The sequence below is a fragment of the Haliotis cracherodii genome, unplaced genomic scaffold (genome assembly GCF_022045235.1).
Source record: "Haliotis cracherodii isolate W230 unplaced genomic scaffold, xgHalCrac1.p SCAF_8, whole genome shotgun sequence".
In the NCBI taxonomy this organism is placed as follows: domain Eukaryota; kingdom Metazoa; phylum Mollusca; class Gastropoda; order Lepetellida; family Haliotidae; genus Haliotis; species Haliotis cracherodii.
In genome coordinates, this window is record NW_027266341.1 from 30,716,483 (window position 1) to 30,744,191 (window position 27,709).

Consider the following 27,709-nt stretch of genomic DNA (forward strand, 5'->3'; position numbering starts at 1 on the left):
ATTCGCAGTGCAGAGTTGTGTCTCTTAGCAGTTCCAGGATCCGCATTTAATTAGGATCATTGAAGTCAGTCAGCACAACAGACATGCTCATAAGTTTCACGAAATTAAACCAGGTGGGAAACGTACAATGGATCCTGCTTTTGGCGGACTTTTTTATAAATACGGAAAGAGTTTTGTCGCATTTATTTACTCACTCAATGTAATATGAAGAAGATATTCTTTGCGGCGTTAACGTTAACGCAGAATGAGCTTTCACACGAATGAAATGATGAAGTCTATCTAACAGTCCAGGGATGACCATGACTGGTTCATCACTTGCTCATTTTTTACACATCCATAATATCTGCATACTTGATTTAGGTTAAAACAGTGTTAACGCCAGAGAACAGCCAGTCTGGATTATCCGCCGACATAGATTACATTGTGGCAAAGGCAAAACAGTGATGAAAATTACATGAATGGTAAAGAAAAGGTTACAGTCGGTCTAAATATTATATCCTACCAATTAATCTGGTTATTGGTTATATATGGTTATATATATATATAACCAATAACCAGATTAATTGGTTATATATGGTTATATATATATATAACCAATAACCAGATTAATTGGTAGGATATAATAATTAGACCGACTGTAACCTTTTCTTTACCATTCATGTAATTTTCATCACTGTTTTGCCTTTGCCACAATGTAATCTATGTCGGCGGATAATCCAGACTGGCTGTTCTCTGGCGTTAACACTGTTTTAACCTATATATATGTCACAAGGCTGTTGTCAAATGTAACGTCAGCGCTGTGACTCCGTGCGCATTTAAATGCAAAAGTAAAAGTCTTTATGTTATCTCTATAGCGATTTGTTTCAGAAGCAGATATCTCAAAACTGTCTTGCGATGGTGTTCGTGTTTCATTTGACGGTACAGGGCCAACGGGTATTTCTGTCCTTTCATGTCGAGAAATATTCCAGTAGTGTCCGCCAATTCCCTTTCACTGATTTACCTGCCTGTACTAGAAGTGACGGAGACAAGTGGGACCGTCTCATTTGTTTCATATTTTGATTAATGCATAAAGATTCAGGGTGACAAAATATTCTCCATAAGACTGTATGACAAGAGGGGTGACTTCAACTTTCCAATAGTCAACTTTCCCTTTGTCGAGCACTATTCCAGCAGCTCCAGCCTTTGGTGTTCACATTTCACAACTTTTTAGATATCGAGCATGCTCTTTCCACGAAGATATCAAAGAGCGTCATAGAAATGTTTTATGGTAGACTTGTGTAAGTTATTTCCCTATTCGACAATCGACGACAACAATATTTCCAATGCAGTCACTATTTTGACTTATGCCACATGTTCAAGTGTTTTATTCTGGTGAACATTTGACTTGCCGTTGTATGTGTTTGTGACGGGGCAGGGTACGATCATCTTCTTCTGCGAACACCTGGTATTATCACTATTGAATGACCAACACATTCTTGTGATCTGGTTGGAACTGTACAAAGGACCTTACTGTTAGCACAGCTTTCCTACAATTATGAATAATGATTTGTTGCTTTTGTAAGCCATATAAAACCAGTTATTTCTAGTTAATTTATATTATGACATCTTTGGGCGTGTTTGACATTGATACTTCTTGTGGCTGTCATATTGACCACATGTATAAATTGTGACTTCATCGTAGATTATTTTAATACACTGATGTATGCCTTTATATTATTACTTACAAAGTGTCACTGTAACTATAGACATATTGGAAGTTTAACGACGAGGAATCTCAGTTCCAATGTTGTCTTGTACACAATGGATAAAATGCTTCCGTGGGGTACGTGGATTATTAGAATTTTGCTCAAAAAGTGCTAAACAAATCTCTAAGAAGTATGTAGCAGCAGATTGTAGATGACAATTTCAGTTTGTACACATCAGTGATCGAATTTATATCCTATGCAATTCCTTTTGTGACTTGTTTCATGTATTCCCGTGCCTTCGCATGTGCTCATGGCGCAGGATACGCTCACGTTTTCGCAAACACATGGAATCACGACTATTTGATGGCGATTCATAAACGCATACTGATGATGTAGTCGAAAATCGTACAATGGATTTAATATTATCAGTTCGTGTATATTGACGTTATTGGTCTTATCTAGTATGTGCAATCAATGTAGATTGAACTTTCGGCTTCGTCCCTTCTCACATGGCATCGACACACTAGTCTAGATTTTCATGAAGGTCGAGACTTAAACAACCGACAAATTAACAGAATTCATTTGCGTGTAACGTACATTGGCCAAACGTACATTTTGTATAAAGTAGATTCAATGTATACATTGTGAACAATTAAAACAATAGGTTATTTCGCACTACGGAATGTGATCGGTTATCAGACAATAGATGTATTTCCTAAGTCAGCAAGGCCCTTTGTCAAGAATGTAATTCATTTACCTGATTGTCAGGATGTCATTCATTTATCTGATTGTCAGGATGTAATTGATTTACCTGATTGTCAGGGTATAATTGATTTACCTGATTGTCAGGATGTAATTGATTTACCTGATTGTCAGGATGTAATTGATTTACCTGATTGTCAGGATGTAATTGATTTACCTGATTGTCAGGATGTAATTCATTTACCTGATTGTCATGATGTAATTCATTTACCTGATTGTCAGGATGTAATTCATTTACCTGATTACCTAAATAATGTAAATTGCTGAAGGTATGTGATATAGTGTCTCCTAGAATTCTGTAAGGGACTTACTGTGATTAATTGTAATGCAGGTATTGTATGTGTCCTTGTAAATCCAGACGGCGTTTCGTACTGAAGACTAACGCGATAGGTGTTTCATGCTAGAGTGGATGAGCCAAAACGAGACACAAGAAGTCATTATAACTCGACAGACCGACAACACTGGAAACGAACGGAGAACTTTGAAATAGATCAATTAACGAGTACCTCAATATCACTGTATCTCACGTACACAAACGTTAATAATTAATCAAGTTTGTATACCCGCCAAGATCAATATGCAAATAAATACCATGTCTTGGTAACCGCAAGTCTTAGTGAATAAAAGGATTGCTTACAATTATGTCGATTTTTGCTTCAGAGTTATTTTCATTTCTAGCAAATGCCATGTGTTTTGGCGTTAGTAGGATACCTGTGACCCATTTTCTATGCTAAAGATATCTGCTTACAGGACATGTGGTTTCTCATTGGTCAGGTAGAGCCTTTGACTGATGTTTTGTATACAACAGGAATTAATAATTACATGTGATGCATTTTTCAAGACGGGGTAAGCTAACAGTACAAATTTCTTATCCTTACTTAGTATAATGGATGCAAGCAGCAGCAATAATATCCATACCTTTGTCTCTCAGGGTAATGAAATATTTATTTTGACGAGGAAACCCAAACAGGTTCTGCTCTGAGCAAAACTGTTGAAAGGGCATCATTATTAATTCATACCTTTCCAGGCTCAAGTCAGGGACAAGACATCCTTACGCGGAGTGATATGCAGCTAGGATAACACGCGAGTTGTGGTAGTGTGTGTGGCCAGTTGCTGTGAGGTTTCCTTCGCGACTAGCCGCCATCTTTGATTTTGGAACATGTTGACGGCCAAGCTTTTGACAATGTGGGATACAGGAGGTTGGAACTTTAAGGTAAACGATTACGATTTGAAAATATGTGTTCTTTAACTAGTTGCACAATTCTCACAACTAGAAAAAAGAATAACAGTGGGAAACGCCACATGACACTTAAACTGTTTTCATAAATATTTAGTGAGTTATTATATTTTATCTGTATTTTTACCAAAAAATCAATAGATTTAGTTAGACAAAAACATGAATGTGTTATTGATCAATTTCAAGAGCAGGAAAACACATCTTGTCGAACGTCCTGTTCAACTTTTATGGCAACGTTCTTATCATTGTTATAAAAAATCTAGTTATGTCTAGTTGACGTTAAAGGATATTACTTGACGTACGGACAAGGCTAAGATGTTCGTCATGAACATGTGATGTAGTGGCGACATAGAGACTACTTACATTATATTTATATATTTATATGCAAATTAACAACTTGTCAAATATTTTTAAATACTTATCATCAAAGATAAAAAATGGCTTGTAGATATTTCCATATGGTGATGAAATAAGATGATTGATACTGAACAACATGATCTGAGAAACAGACGGAAGGAACATGGCAGTCAATGATTGGCCAGATTCTTACATAGGCCGCGACTCACAACTGTTCATGCCGGCAGTGGTGTCAGACTCTAGCGCCTCTTATGTAAGGGGCGACCGCCTCCGTGGTCTTGTGATAGAGCGTCCTCCCAGAGAGCGGAGGTTCCGGGGTTCGATCCACAGCCGCGTTATATCAAAAGACGTTAAAGGATTGTACTTGTTTGGATTGTTGTTAAATTGTCTGGGTCTCAGAATTAAGGGGCTGAAACAAGGACTGCTCGGCTCGGAGTCAGTATAATGTGTCTGAGTTGGATATTCATGTTAAATTGCGGCATGGTATGTCAGTGGTCTAGCACCATATACTCGGCATAAGTCTGGACTAGAACAAGCAGCTACACACAAAAACATGCATGCACGTTGCTATATATCGATAACAACTTAATTATACTGTCATGGCGACGTTTCGGTACACGTTGTCTTGTACCGTTGTCAAGCAAGGCTGAAGAATGAACATGACACAGAACATCTATCGTAGGTGGAGGGTTAACAGTAACAACAATTGCATAAGAGATTAACATGAGTAGGTTAAGTAAAATAACAGTAGGATGATACTGTCCACCATGTTGTTACAGTGTCATCCTTCTGTTATTACTTAACAGAGTCGTGTAAATCTCTAATGCAATTGTTGTTACTATTAATCCTCCACCCTCCATATACATTCTGTACCATGTTCATTATTCAGCCATGTTTGACAACGGTATAAGGATCAATACGGAAACATCTCCATTACAGTACAATAACAAAATTATTATCCATAAATTTTGTCTACTTTGTTATCCCTCAACTTCTAAGTAATGCCAGTCAAACGTTCAAAGAAAAGTTTTTGATGTATTTGTCTCCTGTTACATTAGGACTCTGATTATTAATTTGGCCAAAGGCCAATGTACATAAATTCAGCAGGATGTGTTTTACAGTGACATATGGGCACTTTAATTTTACTTTTGAACATTTCTTAACATAAGCATTATAACAGCCTCTCTCACACACTTGGCACATTTGATTAAAATACTCTTCCTGTTACCAGACCATATCATACTGAATTTACTCGCGTTAGGGTTATTTCAATAATACTTCATTAGTTATGGTATATTTTTTTATCTTAAAGCGGTGAGGGAGCAGTCGGGTAGCCTAGTGTTGGAAGCGTTCGCTCGTCGTGCCGAAAACGGGTCCGATTACCGACATGGGTACAATGTGTGAAACCATTTCTGGTGTCCCCGTCCGTGATATTGCTGGAATATTGCTAAAAGCGGCGTACAATCATACTCACTCACTCACTAAAGCAGTAAAATGAAGGTACACCAACTTATGTTGGTACTCATCTTCCAGTATTCAAAGCAGACAGTTTATACAGCCGATTACAACTAGCAATACCACTGCCTTACCGCGTTGTTCATCAATGGCAGTTCCCCAATTCTAAATATTAGACTTTATTGAAATTTTTTGTGTGTATATTCACGAACCGCTATTGTACATAAATAATACTCAGCTGCAAGAAGTGATTACTATTCTTGATGCAGACATAGTTTACTAGATTCACAAACTCTTGAACACCAGTCATATGGTTTAGAACCCTCTGATTTGTGTCTATAGTGGATAGAGCGTCAGGTTACTGTGTCTAGGTAGGGTATTCTTGTGAAACTGGTGTATGCACGTCGTTATGTAAGTGCAATTACTGTTACCGCGTCGTTAAACTATTTTACCTCACCATCTGATTCGTGTCATGCGACAGGAATATGAACATATACTCAACATCATCACAAAAGGGTCACCTAGGTATGTAGATATGTCTGAGTATGTTGACAAATACGTTTAAAAATTGAAGAATATGTTATTCATGTATGTGCCACAATAACTGAATGCTTTTTTGTCACTTGGATATTGGATAACTACAATTACTAACAAATGTGGTTACGATTGTATACTGAACAACAAAAGTTCCTGTGACATTGAATAAGATTTAATGCAAAGTTATGTTTTTTACCAAATCTGAAACAATTTCGGTTTGCAACATATAAAAGACCCCTGTAAGTGTTCAAATGGTATAATTCGCCATACTGACTTCAGAAAATGCGTGATTTCATAAAAACCATGAACATGCCCAAATATCAATTACAAATCAATAGCGTGTGTGTCCACCTCTGGTTGCGATGCAAGCAACACATCTTCGTCTTATGGAATGGACCAGGCGTCGCACAAATTCCTGTGGGATATCTGTCCATATCTGCTGGCGTCGATCCTTCTCGTCCCACATGTGTTCGATTGGTGAGAGATCAGGGGAGCGAGCCGGCCTGGGGATGACATTCACGTTGTTTTGTTGAAGAGAATCCTGAACAAGTCGAGCAATATGAGGCCGGTCGTTGTCATGTTGAAAGGTTATGCCTTGGCCATGACGAAGCAAAAAACGGTAGAAAAACAGGGCCGATGATCTCGTCGCGGTAACGCTGTCGATTGATTTTTCCCTCTACCACTATCAAACGGATTCTCTGTCTTGCTGTAATCCCACCCCGTACCATAATGCTGCTGCCCCCGAACCAATCTTCCAAGATACAATTATTGACGTAACGTTCACCCCGACGTCGGTACACTCGAATTCGTCCATCAATGTGGCTGAGGTGAAAACGAGACTCGTCAGTGAATAGAACTTGTCCCCATTGCATGGCCGTCCAGCGTAGACGCTGTCTGCACCACTGTAGACGTGCTTGACGGTGGTTTCCTGTCAAAATGGGACGTCTGGTGGGTCTTCTGGCGACAATTCCTGCACATCTGAGGCGACGACGTACGGTTTGTGAAGATATACGTCAAAGGCCAGGGATGCTTCTTGCAGTCACTGTTGCTGGCTGGAATCGATTTCGTAGGTGTGTTGTTCGAATCCAGTTGTCTTGTCGATTATTGGTTACGCGTGGCCTGCCACTCCGAGGATGGTCTGTGACTGCATTCGTCTGTTGCCAACGTTGCCATAAACACCAAATGGTGTTTCTGTGGACGTTAAATTGTCTTTCAACATCACGTTGACTCGATCCTGCTTCAAGCATACCAATGGCTCGCAGATGCTCATTTTCGGACAGGCGTGGCATTTCGTAGTGTTGAATAATAGCGTCATTTTGTTGTTTTTCTGAGTGGTTGAGCACGATGCTAAACAATGCATATGGCATCACTTTAACGCACATGTTTTATACCCATTCTTGGGTAGTGAAATGCAAGGAGCTTGCATAAAAGTCAACTTTTGCATAGAATGCATGCTTTTCTGTAGCAGTTGCGTTTCTGTGACTTGTTTCTTTACATGTACTACAAAATTGAAAACCAAAATTTACTTGTTTGAATAATACACTAAACTATTGGTGTCACAGGAACTTTTGTTGTTGAGTATATATGAAACAATGAACATGTACCCCAAAATCAAGAAGGTTCACAAAGACAAACTATTGTTGATATGTTCATCCAACAGTGGACTTCTTTTGCTGTTTCGTCAAGTAAATATGGCTACTATTAGTTCTACAAATCATTATTATCTACTGAAAGCTATTTAATAGATGTGAACCTGTGAAAGTTTAGAACACATAGATTAATGATTGAACTGGGAAGACCCAATAATACACCAAGAAATAAGAGATTTAGTGGGCTATGTAATTCAAATTAAGTGGAGGATGAATATCACTTTTTATAGATATATACTAATATCGTAACCTGAGAAAAATAAACCTAAAATGGTTCTAATTTGTTCATCCAAATGTAAATTAATTTGTTTCTGTAATGAAATCAGTTAATACAAATATTGTTCGTAACTTATCAATGTATATTTATCATGCCATGTCAATTTAAAAATAATTAAAGTACAGCCTCTGATCTTGTACTTTGCAATGTATGTACTGTGACCTGTGACCTTTCAGTATTTAGAATACAAAATATTGATTGATTAAATAATTAATTGATTACAATCAGTGAAAAGTGGAACATTTAAAGCGATAAAAAAAACTTTCCACACCACAAGCCTAAACGCCACCAGTGGTTTAGTCCATGACAATACATGGCAAGTGAAAGTCAATGCGGTTACAAAATGGTTCATTCCAGATGCAAATGAACTGCACTCTTGAAAGTTTCTTATTATCAACGTGACCCTTTCATAATGACGCTGAGTACATGTACCCCAAATGAAGAGTGGTATTGATCAACGTACGTGAATTACATAAAGGCTACTTCGTGATCACTGCAGTAGTGGGATCTAATTTTTGGGATAATGGGATGTAAAATTATACTTTCCCTTTTCGCGATCCCCTGGTATCATCAGTGATGTTCGCTGATCCATACATATGACTTGCAGCACTATTTTGCCTTTTATGCCCAATGAAATCTGTTTATCGAGACCGATCATCCTCTTGCGTTGACGTTTGAATCAACACTATGCATGCCCATGGACATGTATGCGTTACACACACACTACAATTACAAACCCAGCGATATTATTGTCACTGTACATGAGAAAATTCTCTGAAATGACAACTCTCAGCTACAATTTATACATTTGTTCTATAATTTGAAAGTGAAAACTGATTACTTATATCAATATTGTCTTTATATAATCATGAAACATTAGTCCTTGACATAGTTCTTAAGTTTTGTCTGATTCATTGCAATTTGGGGACACTATCATGTCAGCAATCCTGGTGGCTCTAGCCCCAAAAGCCTCTCTTAGGCGTTCTAGAAACCTACCAACTTGGGTTCCAGTCCCTGTTTGCCCTCATTGTGTTTCTAGGTTTGTGGCACCCTACCTGTGTTCGTCGGTTTCATCGGTTTCACAACGTGCGATGGGTGTGTAAGTAAAAGCAACAAAACAATTTGCAGATTCAGTTGTGGGATTCCGATTATATCATGAGCATGTGTTTATAAATCATTATCAAATAGAGATGATACCAGGTCTGCCTAAAAGGGGAACTGTTTCAACATTTGAGACAGAGTCGTGTGGCGTTCTTTAAAATATATTGATTCCGACTATATCATAAATATGTGTTTATGAATCAGTGAACATACCGGTTGCTCGCAAAAGGTGAGCGTATCCTGCCACGCCAGTGGCACCCTACACAAACACGTGCAAAGGCACGACATTTTTTTCCCTAAAAAACAAGATAACAAATGGTAAAAGTCAAAACAGGAAATACATCAGACACCATCTTTTCACTGATGCGTCCAATTTGGGTATGTCTTCCACATGTCTACCATAAAACGTTTTGAAAGCGTTAGTAATGCCTTGAATGTTGTAACCCTGATCAAACAACTTCTGAGTCGTATGAGACTCTTTGCTATCTTGGTTGAAAGAGCATGCTCGATTGTACATCAAACGTTATGAAATATAGGCATCGAAAGCTGGAGCTGCTGGCATATTGCTCTACATTAACAGAATGTTGACTTTTGGAAACTCGATATCATCCTTCATGTCATATGGTTTAACAGAGAGGTTTTTGTCAGTCTGAATCTTAATGCACAGATCTAACAATGAACAAGATAAAGCGTTTTCTCTGGTGTCTTAAATTTCTCTTCCATAAACTTCTTCACCAAATTCCCTTGTTTTTGATTTTGCCAATCTAAGCAGAAATGCCGATTCTTATGCATATAAATAGAGATGAGCAGGAACAGCATAGATAAATATAGATAAGCAAGCACAAAACGTGACCATGGGATGCCAACTGTTTGCCTGAAAATCGTATCCCCAAATTTCACATATTGTGTTCTCAATAAACTTCAGACGATATCGGCTTTAATTTTTTACAAAATTGCTTTTGGCTGTTGGCTGTACCATATAAAGCGACAAAACCCATTCCACATCCAACAGAAATCTCTGCATAAAGCAGAGTCTATTGTACAACACATAAGCATGTGCTTATGAATCACTATCAAATAGTAATGATACCAGGGTTTCGCGAAAGGGTGAACGTATTCTTCCCAACCAGTGGCACCCGTCACAAACACATGCAAAGGCAAGGCAATTGTTCACATGAAAAAACACGGGAACATGTGATACAAGTTAAGATAGGGAATTGCATCGGGCATTATTTTTGTCACTGTGGGTCAAATTTGGGAAAGTCCTCCACATGCCTACCATAAAACGTTTTGAAAGCATGCTTGATTGTATCTCAAAAGTTGTGAAATGTAAACACCAAAGACTGGAATACTGCTCGTCATGAAGGGAAAGTTGACTTTTGGAAAGTTGAAGTCATCCCTTTTGTTATACAGTCTTGTAGAGAGTGTTTTGTCACCCTGAATATGCATTGATCTAAATAGGAAATAGATGAGGCGGTCTAACTGGTCTCCTTTATTTCTAGTTCAGGAGGGTAAATCAGTGGAAGGGAATTGGCTTTTTGATCGTTATTGAACGATATCAGATCATCGGTATACCTGAAGCTTAAGTTAAACTTCTTGGCCAAATTGCATTGTTTTCACTGCCAATCCGAACAGAAATTCCAATTGGTTCCCGTGGGGATGCCTTCTTCTTGCCTAAATGTCTTACCCCACCCACATTTTACGTAGATGTTACCAATGAGGAAGTCCAGCATTTCATGAATTGTTTTCTCAGTAAACTCCAGATTATATTTCATTTATCATAAGGGGCGGTTGGGTAGCCTAGTGGTTAAAGCGTTCGCTCGTCACGCCGAAGACCCGAGTTCGATTCCCGACATGGGTCAATGTGTGAAGCCCATATCTGGGGTCCCCCGGAGGCGTAAAACTATACTTACTCACTCACTCACTCACTCAATTCATTTTTCATAAATTGTCCTGAACCTCTGAATATAGATACCTAACTGTATCGAATTTCACCACGTTTTGTAACAAAATGGATCAGGGAATGACGTTTTCCTTAAGTTTGTCATTTTGGATAGTGGTGTACAAAGTTGAAAAATCAAATGTTTTGACCGAATGGAACATGGTTGTTTTCTGAGATTTAAAAAAAACTGACGGCATGAGTTTCAGATAGGTTTCAACGTTTTGAATTGTGCATAATAATGTATATTGGAGGAGGAAAGTAGTTCACTATACAATGTTTGCTGAAAGTTGTATCTCAAACGTTGTTGAAACATTTTTAGAAATATTGTTTTGTTTCCATACTTTGGAAAAAAAACACTCATCGCCAAATCCTAGTTTACACAAACAATTTCTGATCTTTGTAACCCAATTTGCCTTACAATCTTCATCATAGATACACATCATATTATAACATTTTCTTGACATGCGACATTCAGACATTGTGAGAATATTAAGCCAATATTTAACACATGTATAAACGGCATTTACATGAATCGGGTATATTCCACATTTCACAAAAACTCCATTGTTGGATGCTGACATATTTAAACCAAGAAGCCGCTTGCAAGCATATAACTGAACTACGCCGAGTGTTTAACGTTTTCAACCCGTTTTCAGGACGTAGGGAATTTACATTTCTCAAAATAGCTATCCAAACCCGTTTAGCTTGTCAAGCTATGCTATCAAAGGTTTTTGACCAGTTGAGCAGATTGTTAAAGCACAATCCTAAACAACTTCAATCCTCTCATTTTTAATAAACCACTTTTCGACACGTGATAATCCACCGCAATGTTAGAACACGGCAATCTTTGCTTTAGACATATCAACTGACATTTTCCACGTGTCAAAATTCTAGTCCAATATCTAGTACATTTAACTTTCTTTGAAGATTATATACATCAAAAGGTATCACGTCATCAGCAATAAGGGAACATGAATAACGTCAGGATGTAACTGTACACCATCTGGGCATTCATGATCCATCTGAATAACTAACCCATTTATAAAGAACTGAAATAGAGAGGGGCTAAGCACACAACGTTGTCTGACAACAGTGGGGCAATTAAAGCAATCAGACATGACATTTTTTGACCGAACACGTGATTTAACATCCCTTTAAATTGATTCTAACATTTTACCCATTGTTTGTGCTTAAACCATGTTTAAAAAATACAATCCACAGACGATGACGTACGGAGTCGAAGGTCTTTGTGAAATCTATGAAGGCCACATAAAACTTGCCATCCTTGCATGAGAGAAAACGCTGGACAATAGCATTTGGAACAAAACAGTTACCTGCGGTAACATAACCCTTCCTGAATCCAGATTGACACTTATATATTTTGAATAGGCTATCCGTCCAATACACCAACCTCTTCCCCAAAATTGAGGTAAATGCTTTGCTAATAATACTCAAAAGACTAATTGCCGTGTCAAGAATGGTTTATCTCCAAAGGTATTATGATGCCAATTGACCAAATGCCAATTGACACCGCTATCATACATGCAATTAAACAATATCTCAAAATATGGAGCGATAACGTTTGCTTTAGGTATTCACATAAAATATGTTCTATGCCAGCAGATGTGTTGTTGTCTCAAATACTCTCCAATAATTCATGCCTTGTTACGGGACTATCAAGAATGTCATGTGAGATGTCTTGTTTGGCTTTGGTTTATTCATTGCCATTCCAATATCCCATGAATCTGACTGGATCGAGTCCTAAGCTGTTGATAACAGTGTATTGAAATATTCAGCACATTCACCCACAGCGACAGGATTATGACTGCGGGTACGACCAGACACGCATCTGACAATGTCCTCAAATCGATTCGAGTTGGTGGCTGATTTGATTAATTCCTCTCTGATACGTTGCTGGTGTAGCTCCGCTTTTTTCTACAAAACGATCTATACTCATTACAAACTCTGTTATTCATGGCTTAGTGTTCAGGTGTCTTTGTTTTGAGTGAACGACAACGTTCCTGCTTTTTAACAAGGCACTATCGTCATACCATGGGAAGTTACATGTGCGTCTTGTCTCCATTTTAATCTCTCGTCTAAACACACCGGCAGAAGAGCGTATACCATCCGTAACAAACTCACTGCTTCCGTGCTCTCTGTGCTGCATTGTCCAACATATATTTAGATCTGGTGACGACATGCGAGTGTTGAATGTCTGTTAATGTCTCTCACTTCATACAGACTTGTAGTTCTCACTATGCTCAGAGCTAGGGTTAACATATATTTCATGGTTTAGGCACTGGTAGATGATCGCAGTCGGTGCGGGAGAGTACAGTAAATTCTCAAACAATTTGGATAATGCTCGAAGATGCTAAAGCATAGTCAATAACACTTCTCCAATAGTGCCAATACATGTGAAATCGTCAGATTCTCATCCGAATCTGCCATTTAGTATATAAATTGTCAAGAATTGAACACATTTCTAAAAGGGATTTGCCAAAAGAGTTAACATTAAAGTCACAGGATAGTCTTGGCTCATCAAATTTCGATATAATTTCGCTCAAATAATCATCTCCTTCAACGTAACAGATAATATCGTCTGTGACGTAATCTCGATTTCTACCTGTTCTACCTGATCCCCGAAGGATAGAGGTTGAGTATTTATCCAACACACTACGTAGGACGTGCGATAAATCAACACCATTATTACTATCTGTTTTGTTCTACGATGACGAGCCCTCCAGTTGTACTTAGCTGAATACACATGATTTGTGTCTATCATAACCAAACATTTCGTTGTCAAACAAAATTTAACTTAGCATCGTGACAACATCGGCAAGAAGAGACAAAAACGCGACTTGAATCTGTATATATAGTCAATGTTACAAAAGGGTGATAACTCTCAGGGCCCATCAATATTCCATGCCGCTAATAAATGAATTTATCCTGGTATTATATCTTTTTAAGCGGCTAAATATGATTAATATACATTTTAGCAAGGGCAATTTAACTAGAACCAAAATAACCCCGAAATAACGAGCAAACTCCGATATCTTGCTTGCAGGTAAACAAAACGTTTTATATTGTTGAAATTGTCTGAAATCTCAGGTGTCCCTCATTTTATAATGTCATACCTGCTAATGAAAGAACAAAAGTCGGTATAGAGTTTACTACGAAGTCCTCCAATATTTCAGGAGCAGAAACAGAGTTTTGCTCGTCATGGCCCTGGCCACACCTCTATTTCCTGATGTCAGGGGAGTTAGTCTTTCATGTTTGTCTTGGTCGGAGTACACGATCCTGGTCCCCGGATGCTGTTATAGTAGAGTCGGTGTCACTGACATTCGCCACAGCAGCAGAGTTTGATGGCGGGGGCAAATCTTCCACTATCAGGCGCCCACCCTTGTAGAAGCCCTTCTCGTTGTCGAATCGTAGAGCCCGTAACTTCTCACGCTGACGTAAAGTCAAGTCATTTGATACACCAATATTGATTAAAGCAAGGTCTGACCTACGTTTAAAGACCGCAATCTTTTATCTGAATGTCCAAACCGCGCTATTATTGGTCTTGTTTTTCCATGTACAGGTTTGCAAAGTCTGTGGCACTTACGATATCGGACTTTGATTACACTGATTCTTACTTTTCCCCAATTAAACAAATCTTCATGGATGCCACGTACTGCAGATGCTAGTCACTTTTTTTCATTAGAAGTTGTATCAAGTTGTACATACATGGTTTCCAAAGACGTTACCTCAGCTTGAAGAAAACTACCTTTGTCACAAATGTCAATTTTGTTTAATGACATTTCTTCCATTAAAGTGTTTTAAGAGATTCTAAGGCGGCTTCTAAATGTCGTGGATTCCACATCCCAAGCACATAACAACATCTTGGGTACCCAAAACGGCCTTATTCTTGATACACTAGTATGTGTAAACCACAATGAGCGGGGTATTGAGGGATAGACGTCATTACTGTCAACAGTGTAATTGGGGTGGCAATTTCCAATATTTTCACATAGCCATTAAAAAGAGTCCTTGCACACACCACATACCTCGCGGGTCATAATAACACCTGGTCCAAAGGCTGGAAGCAGCCGGGTCATTGCAGTGAGCCGAAACGTGAGATCGTCGATGAGTGTCCACGGCGATGTTTGGTCAAGTCTCTCCACTTGACGATGTTGGGTCATATCTCTCCACTTGGACAACTCGTAAAAGATACAGTCTGTAGAAGCGAGTTTGGTTTTACGCCCCCCTCATGGTTTATTCTCCCTCTGTGTTTTATTGTACGATAAACAACCCCTACTAGTCGTTTATTTCATAAATATAATATTTAGTTTTTTGTCTGGTACATCGCTGAGCGATTTGTTGTGTACTCCATGTTTGTAATTTCAAAATTTTGCTGTCAATTAACGATTGATTAATTGATTGATTGTCAGGGCTACGTGGTAAATAAAGTTAATGATAAAGTGTTAATTCAGACCCAGTTTGTTTTGAAATAAAACATCTTTTATTCTGAATGATTTTCTTGTCTCCTCCCCGATGTGTGTGTGTATAAATGGTGATGAAAGCGGGTTATTTTTTCATGCATACTCTGTATGTCTTCATTCTGAATATATTTACTTTTCAAATATCCTCAAAACAATAGCGATTACATTTAATTTATAATAAATTATTGAAGAATATATCAATTGATTTCCTTTCTTTGTCGGCCGTTATTATCCATGAAAATCTATTCACTAAACCCTTCCGTGGTGATTTCAATAGAACTGTGTATATAGTTATTTCTGACGTAAGAACAACGATTTGAACAATGCCGTCCAAAAACGGTAGAAATAACGAAATCGGACATGGATACAATTAGTTTGAATATACTATATATGTCAAATAGTGTTATAACGTAGTGGAATATTTCAGAACAGTGGTATAATAAAGGGAAATATTTCAAAATACTGGTATCAGGAAGAGGAATATTTCTAAATAGTGCATACAAACGAGTTAGAATGTTTCAATTTAGTGGTATTAGTTGTGAACTTTTTCAAAACAGTAAGCATTAAGTGCAATGATGCTCAACAGCGGTATAGAAAAGTAGAATATACATTATTGCAAAATTGTCAAAAACAGCGACAAGGCCGTACAGAAAAGAAGCATACAGCGAAGTAGGACGTATAGAAAGTATAAACCGAAATGAAGTTTCTACATCGCATATGTCATATATTGAGAACAACTATGCGAACATTTGACGAGCATATGTTTGTATTCCTAATATATGATATTTAGGATATGTAAATAAAGCGACAAAACTCTTTCCACATCCAATAGAAATTTCGGCAGTCGATTGTGCAATATCCGACTATATCATGGGCATGTGTTCACGAATCACTATCAAATAGTAATAATGCCAGGTGTTCGCGAAGAGGTGAGCGTATCACGTCACGTCGGTGGCACCCGTCACAAACACATGTAATTGTTAAAATTAATTGAACTTATAAATATGCTTTCTACAATCGCAGATGTTTTGCACCGATACGATACCACTCCGTGTGAAAATTTGAGGGCACTCCCAGGAGGGTACGTGACATGATTTTTTAATCTGCCAATTAACATGAATATTCTAAGTTATCTGAACAAGTGAGTGCAGTATTCAGACGGGCATCAATATGTCTATATCACGAGAAAAAAATATAATCGAGGAATTCCATAGATTTTTACAAACCGGTCGTTTCTGAGCGCCATGCGTCATCAGATCTTGATGCAGATGGGCATCATCTCAAAGATCTGATTTCAATGAGATTGTGCTTAATTTTTTTTCTTAATGGCCGGTATCCATGATTTACCACCCCAACGTAACGCCGGCGCATATTGACACCCAACTCGGTTGTTACCGTCGACCGCCATCGCCACTCCCTTCAATGTCTATCAATACGTCATTTCCTTTTGCACTGTCCTATATGTACCTAAATGGGCCACACATACTACATGAATATAGGAAAATTGAACAATAATCAATAAGTATTGTTTCACGTCAGCGTGATATCGACAGTTGGTATCGACTCAGCGGCCATATTGGTGCTCACGGGATGTAAACAGCAAACATCTTGGGATTATTGACGTGCTTACTGAGCATCCCAGTACATTCTCAACTTAACACTATCTCAAGGACTTGCATCTCCTTATGGGACATTGTTCACACATCGGTTAACAGAAAGCAGATCATGGATTGAAAATGTATATGAGTCAGTGAGTTTAGTTGAACGCCTCTTTGAAGAGTATTTCAGTTATCATTATGATTATTGTTGTTGGTGTTGTTCTGAAAAATCAAGGGAACATAATGGTACAATTCAAAATAGGGAATTGCATCATTTTGGACAAATGTGCGTCAAACATGGAAATGTTCTCCAAATGTCTACCTTAAAACGTTTTGAAAGCCTTAAAGAGTCCATAATCATAAGCAATCTCTGCTAAAAGTAGAGTCCATTTTACGATTCCGAGCATGAGCCGATTCGTGAGCAAGGTGGGCGGATCCTGCCCTACCGGTGACACTGTCACAAACACATGCACTGGCAAATCAATTGTTCCCGAAAAGGACGGGATCATGTGATACAAGTCAAAATAGGGAACAACACTGGACATGTGTTGCTACAGATGAGTCAAATTTGACATGCCCTCCACATATCTGGCATAAAACGTTTTGGAAGCTTTACTAAGGTCTTGAATTGCTAATCCCGATGAGTCAACTTTTCAACAAAAGGTGCATGACGCTCTTTGCCACGTAAAACAACATTATCAACTTTTGAACGGGACTTTAAGGTATAACTGAATGTGTCTATCTACTGAGTTGCGTCCTAAATCTCAGAGAGGAATCGGATGAGTTGTTGAAACTAAACAATTGGTTACGTGTTAACCTTAAAAATGTACTGGAACTATCATAAAAATGAGTGAGTGAGTTGTTTTACGACGCCTTTAGCAATATGCCAGAAATATCACGGCGGGTGACTACAGAAGTTGGCTTCAAATATTGTACCCATCAAAAAGTACCCTGTACTCCCGTATGCGCTCAAATTAATTTATGTTTAGATGTATTTGTTTGTTGATTAACGTCGCAATAATGTGGAATATAGCAATGGTCCAGCTGTTTGTTGGCGGCCTGACTATCCATTAGTTGATATCATGAGCATCCATATACGCAATTGGGGTACAATGACTATCAACCAAGTCACATATCCCGACCACCCGATCTATTCAGTTGCCCCAAACGACAAGCATAGGTAAGTACTCGCAATACATACGGGTATATTTAGCATGGATAATCTTATGGATATTAAGGGATCGACCATTTGGTACCCACCCCTCCCCCAACCCACACCGCACCACCTACCACACACACACACACACACACACACACACACACACACACACACCAGAATATCAAAACATGTTATTGTCATAGCTTATTGATATAACTCACAATGACGAACTACTGCATTGAATATGTTACGTATTCAACGCATAGTTCGTGAAAGGAATTATTAACAGTGAAAATACCAATTGAGCAGGTTTCGAGTCATAAACCATCATGTGAATAGGGCACGTCAAACCATCACGCCCATTGGTGCCATTACTAATTAGTTTCCAGCTCAATCGATGAGTCCGCATGGAAAGTGTAGCTCCACCGATTTATTTTGAACACAAATGAGCAATATTAATCTCGTTAGTAATGTTTGTATTGCATGACATAAGGTATTAGGTGTAAGCGTTCTGAAAATATGGTTTCATGGTGAGAAGTATGATACACATAAACACAGCCATGGCGTACTAAAAACGGTTATGTATTTCAAGTACTATTAGGTCTCCGGTTCCAACGCTGATCATGTCTGGTGCCTGTCTCCAGTTTAGAAGTGTGTAAGAGGTACCACGTGTGAGATTGAACACTCAGTAACACAGAGACACACTGCTCGACTCATATACATAATGACATTTGAGTAGGCAGACTAACAAAGAACGTTTCAAGGATTTGACTTAACCAGACCGCCGTCGTATAACAGGAATACTGCTGTGCGGCATTAGGTAACACACAAACACTTACTATTGCAGACAGACAGACAGTCTATTGATAAACTGTCTGTCTGTCTGTCTTACTATTGTATGCAAATTGTGTGAGTGGCCGGCGATACCGGTTGAGCAGGACATGCCTTCCCTTTTCGCGAAAAAAAGATGATAAATGATCCATTTAAATAAATTTCATCACTTTTGTAACCTTTACGCTCAATGGAATCTGTCAGGCAGATAATCGAGACTGATTATTCTCTTGCGTTGACGTATTGTGTTAGTAAACATGGCGTGTAAACCATTTGGTGTCTGGAAGAATCCGGTTATAAAATTCTTTTATGGATGTTGAGATTGATCGGAAGTTGAATGAAGATGTATCTTTCCTTGTTTAATCTATGCATCCATGATTGGTAATTACTTTGACAAAAAGAAGGGTAAATGCTTCAGACGAAGTGTCGCGACGTTGACAATGCAATGTAAGTCGTGATTGTCATGTGATTTCCATTTCTTACAACGTATATGTAATTAATTTCACTCATCCATTGGAGATGAATACCACATTTATTTCAAAGTTCATCTTTAAATACTGAAACACAATGTTTAATACATTCATACTTCTACCAATTCCCTAACTAAAGTCCAAGAACTAGTTAATAGTCAAACCATCCCAGTATTAGAATAAGCTATGTAAATGTATATCTTAAGGAAGAGAATATGTGGATGGCAACTTCTTTATCAGAGGTTACAACGTTTCGGAGTTTATACTTACACCTTTATCAGGTGAATAATTGCTACGAGGAAGAGATCGTATATATGCACCTATATAAGAACAACAAAAGTAATAATATATCAAAGGTGGAAACTTAACAATGTGAGCCAACAAATAATTTGCGCTGATTATCAGTGGAGGCCGGGGGATGGGGGGGATGACAATGGACAAATGGAAGCAAGCTAGATAATATGTACCAACAAAGAGCAATGCAATAAATCCCAAGTCACTAGGCAGATAGGTTCCCTGGTCACGGTTCGTGGCTGGCTGGTGTCAGCTGATGTCAATGGCGTCTTGTAGTTTTTATCTGTTGATAATCAGCGCTAATTATCTGTTGGCTCCACTTGTTGATTTTCCACTTTTGTTATGTTATTAATTTTGTTGTTGTTTTTACAGGTGCATACATACGTTCTCTTCCTTATGTGTATCACTTCTAAATGCCTCACAAAGACTTGGGTGTATTTATTGTTCACTGATGTGAGCTACCTCCAATGTGTTTAAATATACACATGTTGTGAGCCCTGTCCCACGTATCTCTGCAAGCGGTTCTTATGAAATACAGAACGAAATATTAGCTTGTCATTTCAAGTCTTAAGTACACATTGAGTATAGGATGATAATACATGGCCATCACATACAATTATTTATCCTATAATGGGTAGGTTTCTCAGCAGGATAAAGCCAACGGATAAAAACGATATCCGTTGGGGTCATATGCGGATAGAGATACAAATATCAGAGGGCAAGTAGGACTACTTTCACTGTTTATAAACAAACATGGCTTCGCCCTCGTCATTCGGCGATCGAGTCAGAATTAACCATCGGGAATCTGGATAAACTACAGGGATAATTGCTATCATTATCAAAAGAACAGTCTAATATACTGAAAATCAGTGTCTAACTGTGACATAGCTAAGGAATTTTATATGTTTTGGCGACTTTGGAGATAGAAATTTTGAAACAATTTTGCGAGGGCACGAGGCCTAGCCAAGCGGGATCAGTAGCCATATCTGTGCTTGTAGACATCTGCAGCTTGAAACCTTCTCCACAAATTAAAAAAGTTTGATTTGGCCGAAAAATGTTTGAATTGTTACCTTGTTTCGTTTTGTCGCTGTCTGTACATCTGACTACACTTCTTAACGTTATGACAGGAGAGGTCGACTGTCAACAACGTCTGACCGTGGCCGTGACGTCTCATAGACTAGGGTTAGAGTAGCTTCCCTTTGACAAAGGACAGTTACTCTAGCGGACAGACCGATGGATTGCCGCGAAAGGCAATTAAAAAAAACTGGCTCGCTAAATACAATGTATATTCCTTATGCAGGATATTTACCATCCCCAAACACACTCGCGTGATAACCTCTATAATTGTGGTTATTACTTTGAATATAACATTTTTAATCATAGTTATAACATTCACTATAACATTCTTAATTGTTATTATATGTATAGCAAACATCAATCAATAATACACTACGCAAAGGTAACTTAATAGTTAATAATTATTGAAAGAATGATAATATTTTTGGACATTAATAATACAATCACTGGTACATATATACGTTATTAACACACATATTCTTAGTGAGTTTGTATTGACGCGAAGTAATCAGTAAGAGTGGCATTGTATGTAGGAGTGGAAATAGCTTGGTAAAGTTGACTTGTCAATTCACAGTTCTTAAGGAAGAAAGAGTTAACTTAAGTATTTGAACCTCCTTATTCATTGGCAGTTCTACTTCTAGGATGTCACTTAAGTATATCACATTTACTAATGGAAGCGACAAATGCAGTTTCCACGATCACAAGCAATCTCTGCTAAAAGCAGAGTCCATTGTACGATTTCCACTATATCGTGAGCATGTGTTGCACGAGCAAATATGCATTGTGCAAAGTGAGAGCTTGATCGTTTTAAGTTGACACTTTTGTTAACACTGCACAATGTCCCTTTTGTTGCCATATTTTGAATGGCAGTTGAGCAGGACTTTGTTACATTTACACGAAGTGTACCTTGTAACCCGAAGCGACAGAATGTTTTCATTTAGAACAAAAACTGTGTGTTTCAATGTTGTGGAGACCACGGGGTATGACGGTGATAAATTGAATTGTGTAACTTACTACCTTCGTGACAAAGGTAATCGTGAAAATAGTTGATGTCAGGGAGTAAAAGATATGCTATTGGCTATGTCTAAAGTTTGGTGCAGTTTGCCGACATACATTTCGACTTGTAAAATCGCTTTTAAACAAGGTATGTCATTGTGCATACATAACCATACATACATATACACATGTTCATGATATAGTCGGAATCGGACAATCTACTGTGACTTTAGCAAAGATTTCTTATGAGCATAGAACATCTTATTTTTCAACTTTGTATACCACTATCCCACATGACAAACTTAAGGAAAAACTTCATTCCTTGATCCATGGGGCTTTCGTTACAAAACGTGGTGAACACAGATACAGTTACGTATCTATATTCAGGGATTCTGGACAATTTGTGAATAATGAAAGCAAATGCCATTAGAATTTTACTGAGATAACAATATGTGAAATGCTGGACTTTTTCATTATCTATGTTGTAAAATGGGGGGGGGGGGGGGGGGGGCGTTTAGGCAAAGAGTAGGCATATATTCCAGCAGCTCCAGCCTTTGGTGTTTACATTTCACTACTTTTGAAAACAATCGAGCATGCTCTTATTTAATCAAGATTTCAAAGAGCGTCATGCGACTCTTTCTCAGAAGTTGTTTGATAAGGTTACAGCATTCAAGGTCTCAGTGAAGCTTTCAAAAAAATATGCTAGACGTGTGGAGGACATTTCTAAATTTGACAAAACTGATGTCCGATGCAATTCCCTATTTTTACTTGTACCACATGTTCTCGTGTTTGTTCAGAGAGTCCGAGAGTCTTATAACGTGATCCAAATTCACAGCCACTTACGAACGGCAGTAGAATGGTGTGGTGTCAAGTACTATTCTAAGCTGGGTCCCTACGATTTAAGTATTACCAGTGATGGAATATACATTTTACTTTGCTTAAACATTTCAGTCCAGTGGACACACATTCTTTATCAATCTTGCAATTACATTGCTGGAAACATTGCAAACGTAAGGTCAACAACCCAACTATGATACTTGCATCAATCGATTAAAATCGAATAACCATGTTTTGTTCTTTTCATTTTTAGTATACTGTCTTTTGCACGGCAGTTAATGAACTTTGTATCAACATCTGTCTACATTTGAATATATATTGTATACTGTATATATATTTATAGATTATATTTTATATTCTGCTCAAGTTAAATAATCAATGCAGTCCGATAGAGTCTAATGCAATCCAGTGAAATCCATATATGATATATTCTTTAAAACATTTTATCTGTCACTCCAATCATAAATGGTTTGGATTAAATCTTCTTTCCATATCCTCTCAAAACCTTGAACAAATTTATTCCAGTGTTAAAGAGGGTCAAATGGCAGCTCTCGCTGGTTTTGAACCCATTTTGTTGATCTGTCCATTCAAATGTTCAGGTTTAAATAACTCAAACAGTTTACCATGATGACATGTATTAGTTTCAAAAGGTAACACTGACAACATCATACTCCACCTCGACTGAAATTGGAACCAGACCACGGAGCATCCATAGTCACCCTTTAACTCCACCTTTGGGGTTATCGTTTATATTTACATTTAATATCAAAAGTTACCTGTAATCTGTATCTTGTTTCAGATGCTGGCCTTATCTCTGTTTGCTGCATTCCTGATGTTCGAGTCCATTGCCGTCACAGGTAAGACACACTTACTCTGGATGTAATGTAAACCTATCGCTCGGGGACACAGGGAGCCCTTTCGTCTAAGGTTCCAGGATTCGCCGTGCTGAGTTGCATACTTTGATGTGCCAGAAAATTATGATCGTGGCTTCGAATCCTAAAACCGGAAAAGCGTCTACTATTGTCAGCACCATACCTGTCCTCGATGGTTTATTTGGTAAATCTGTCGCACCTGCATCACCTTGGGCTTTTCAGAAAATATACCTACACCCAACCGTCGCTCCTAATTGTAATAAAGAAGTTGTTCATCCATATATCTTACCCTTACATAATGGCCCAGACTCGATTATTTACAGACCGCCGTCAAATAGCTGGAATATTGCTGAGTGCGGCGTTATACAACAAACCAACAACAACTTACATGAGCTATGGCCCAAAAGGCTTCTGATACTACTAAAACGAGTCAAATCCAACAGTTATTGGATACGCCGGTGAGGAGTAAATGGATAATTAATCGGGGTCAGTTTTTTAAAATGAATTGATTTTAACTATCTGAATTAATTTTGCATTATCGGACCCTAGACCCGAAACCTATGAGTCTTGATATCTACTCCCGATATTTGTTTTTGAACATAATCGTGGTTGTTGAGTTACAGTTACAAAAGCCAGCGGGAAATAATAATAAATCGAACAATTACAATAGGGCGCTGAGCCATTGAAGCTCGAGGCACTAAAATCATGATCTGGACATATTCGCATGTTATCATCAGCCCTGTCAATAATTACAGAAATACCTCTTATCCTATAGGTTACAGAGGACCTTTTTAACTCCGCGGAAAGGTAAATCTTTCCTATGCTAATGATTGACGTCACAGTTTGCCCAAGAAGTTATTTTCTGTATTGACGTCATTGTTTTAATGTCTAATGAATACAGATACATCTCTGCTGCGAGTGCTCATAACTATATTAATCTATTAATCTTATTCGGCGTGACACAGTGTCCTTTGATGTATTTGTCTCTCCTGAACACTGAAATGTATACGTCTGAAATAACGGTATAACACAAGGTGAACTGAATTACCCTTGCAACGTGAGTCAATGAAACCTGGATCTATTTTATTTGGCCCTATACAAAGACTATTTGTATTATAGAAATTGAATAAACAAATGAATTATTGAAGCGTTTTCCAGAATAATTCCAACAAAGAGCAACAATTGTGCTCATTTCAAAACTCTGTCTTTGAGAGTTATATATTATCAGGAAAATGAAACCACCCGCATAATCAACAATAAAAATGATATGATTGTGTCCCTATCACTGACTGATCAGGTAATCTGCAAACATTATTTAATTGTAAAACGAATGGGAGAGTGGGCTGCCTCTTTGATTGGTTTCAAAGCGTTATGAAATGGCTGTGGTCCCGGAAGCCATCCGAACTTTCTTACAACTTATAAATATTTTTTCTTTATAGTATCGTATCTATGTTTTCTTAATCATAAACTTCATTTTGAGTGGATATCCATTGGCGAAGTGGACACCCATTTGTAAAATAATATATCATGACGTCATAACATTCCAGAATGCCTGTCTCACAATTTTGAGAGTTCACGAAGCCCGAGGCCACTTGTGACTAAAATGTTACAATTCCGATAAACATTATTTTGTATATAATGTGTAGGTTTCTTGACAAGTCAAAGCCAAGGGATACAAACGATATCCGCTGGGGTCATGTACGATTACATATTCAAATATAAAATGTCAGGTGGGCACTACTTTCAGTGTTTGCAATACATAAAGCGACAAAACCATTTCCATATCCAATAGCAATCTCCGCATTCAGCAGAGTTGATTGCACGATTTCAACTATATCATGAACATGTGTTAATAATTCACTAACCAATAGTAAGGACACCAGGTTATTCACATGAACAACACGGGAACTTATGGCACAATTCAAAAACTTGACCAATCGGTACATGTCGAAACAGGGAATAGCATCAGACATCATTTGATGCGTCACATTTGGAAATGTCTTCCACATGTCTACCATAAAACGTTTTGAAAGCTTTACTGAGGCCTTGAATTTTGTAACCTTGATAAAACAACTTCTGCGCAAGAGTCGTATGATGCTCTTTGAAATCTTGGTGAATGAGCATGCTCGATTGTATCTCAAAAGCAGTTAAATGTGAACACCAAAGGCTAGTGCTGCAGGAATATTGCTCGACATAAAGGAAAAGCTGACTTTTGTAAAGTTGAAGTCATCCCTGTTGTCCTACTGTCTCTTGGAGAGCGTTTTGTCACTTTGAATCTTAGATCTAAATATGAAACAGATAAGGCGGTCTCACTGGTCTCCTTTTTTAGTTCAGGTGGGCAATTGCGGGCAATCAAGTCAGAATAACTGGGACGATTGTTATTCTCATCGAAACAATAGTCTGAGTTAAAGAAAATATTGTTTTTGATCTTCTTATTTTAATAGCTAAATCGTTTATATATTTCTGTAGATTTAAAAAAAATATCTTTGCTTCGCAATATTTCAAAAAGATGTTTGTCTGAGATACAAAATTGAGAAGAATGTAGCCTTTATGAATGGTAATGTAGCAACATTTTATAAATCATGGATCTTTTATCACATATTGTATGAAGAAGCAGAACAGCAATAACATATGTATCTCTTTCTTATATTTGTTTCTTGCCAGGATCAGTGTTTGAATACTATTTTGAATGCTTGACTGTGTGTATGTTTTGTTATATTTCTTAAAAATCACCTTGGCACCATTTCCAATACTTTTTCTTATTTTTTCCCAAATGCATACACACATTGTCTTCAGAATGTGAGGGTGACCATTGTCCTGGATGGCCATCCTCTTCGTGTAACAGGGAAAAGGGGAAATATAAAAAACAAAAAAAAACAAAAAAAACAACAACAATAGTCTGAGATACAGAGGGTCAGTGAACAGGTACGTATGTTAGAGGCATGTTACATGCTAGGGCAACTTTGGAGATATAAATTCTGAAACAATTTACCGAGGTAAGTTTCCATGTCTGTGCTTGTAATGAGGTCTTTTCTCCAATAATATCCTGTTCATTTCAAACAGTGGGCCGAATATTTTCTTGTTTCATTTTGTCGCTGGTTGGACACCTGACTGCATTTCGTGACGTCAAATCTGGCCAGGCAGACTCAGACGTCTGACTCATACGTCAGACACAAACGTAATGTCTTATAGACAAGAGTAGCTCCCTTTGATATAGGACAATTGTTCTAGCGGGAGGACCATTGATAAGCGCGAAAAAATGCAAGAAGAAAAAAAATGTAAAGACAATTGTTTTGTCAATATGAAGTTACGCCACTGCCTAAAAACAGGTTTCAGTTCGAACTATTTTGAACGATGTGGCTGTCCGATTCACTAACGTCCAGACGTATTATATTAAAGTACACGTTCCAGGACAACTTGCTATGATTTGGCACCCTTTGTGATAATAGGTTTTTCGACGACAGAATTGTGGAATGATAGAGAGGTTATAACGCTCATGTGTTCTGTGATGGTAAATATCATATCTTGTATTAGGAATTAACACAATAGAAATAGCTCGCAAACGCTCACTAAATATATGCTTATCAGGAATAAACGCGTATAGCTCTCTAATTACAATGTTTTTAATTAAGACAAGGGTTGTTACCATCCCATAACACGTGAATACCTCTATGTATGCTTATCTCCTAAATGACACTTTATTTGAATTACATAAAAATAACCAGAAATAAAACTAGATCTGAAAACCAGTTTGTATATAGGCAACAAACACTTCTTTCTTTTACCGGGTGCTACTGGAAGGGCAGGACATACATGTTTGCCTTCTCGCGAACACCTGGTATCAATTTATGTACTTTTCACAACTATTTTGCCTTTTAAGCTCAGTGGAATCTGTTTCGGTGGATATGCTGGAGTGGTTACTCTCCTGGTCTCGACGTTCCATATTTATTACTTTTGCATCAAAAACTCGTGGTCTCTTTTCTAAACTTCGGCTGATATTATGAATATTTAGTTTATTCTAAAATTACGCTATTACGCCAAGTCAATATGATGTGTGTTTTTGAATATGAAACAATGGTATGATCAATATGA

The 27,709-nt window shown here is 37.9% G+C and overlaps 1 protein-coding gene across 2 annotated transcripts in view; it reads left to right on the forward strand.

Annotated features, from left to right (window-relative positions):
• LOC139449687 (uncharacterized) overlaps positions 1 to 27,709 on the forward strand; it is a 56,523-nt gene that overhangs the window by 16,654 nt on the left and 12,160 nt on the right. The window contains exons 2-3 of one of the 2 annotated variants that reach the window (XM_071231187.1): positions 3,475 to 3,660; positions 23,545 to 23,602. In XM_071231187.1, coding sequence (XP_071087288.1) covers positions 3,607 to 3,660; positions 23,545 to 23,602 — 112 coding nt within the window. In that variant the 5' untranslated portion in view covers positions 3,475 to 3,606. The remainder of the gene's footprint in view (positions 1 to 3,474; positions 3,661 to 23,544; positions 23,603 to 27,709) is intronic. The other variant, XM_071231188.1, reaches the window with a different exon arrangement.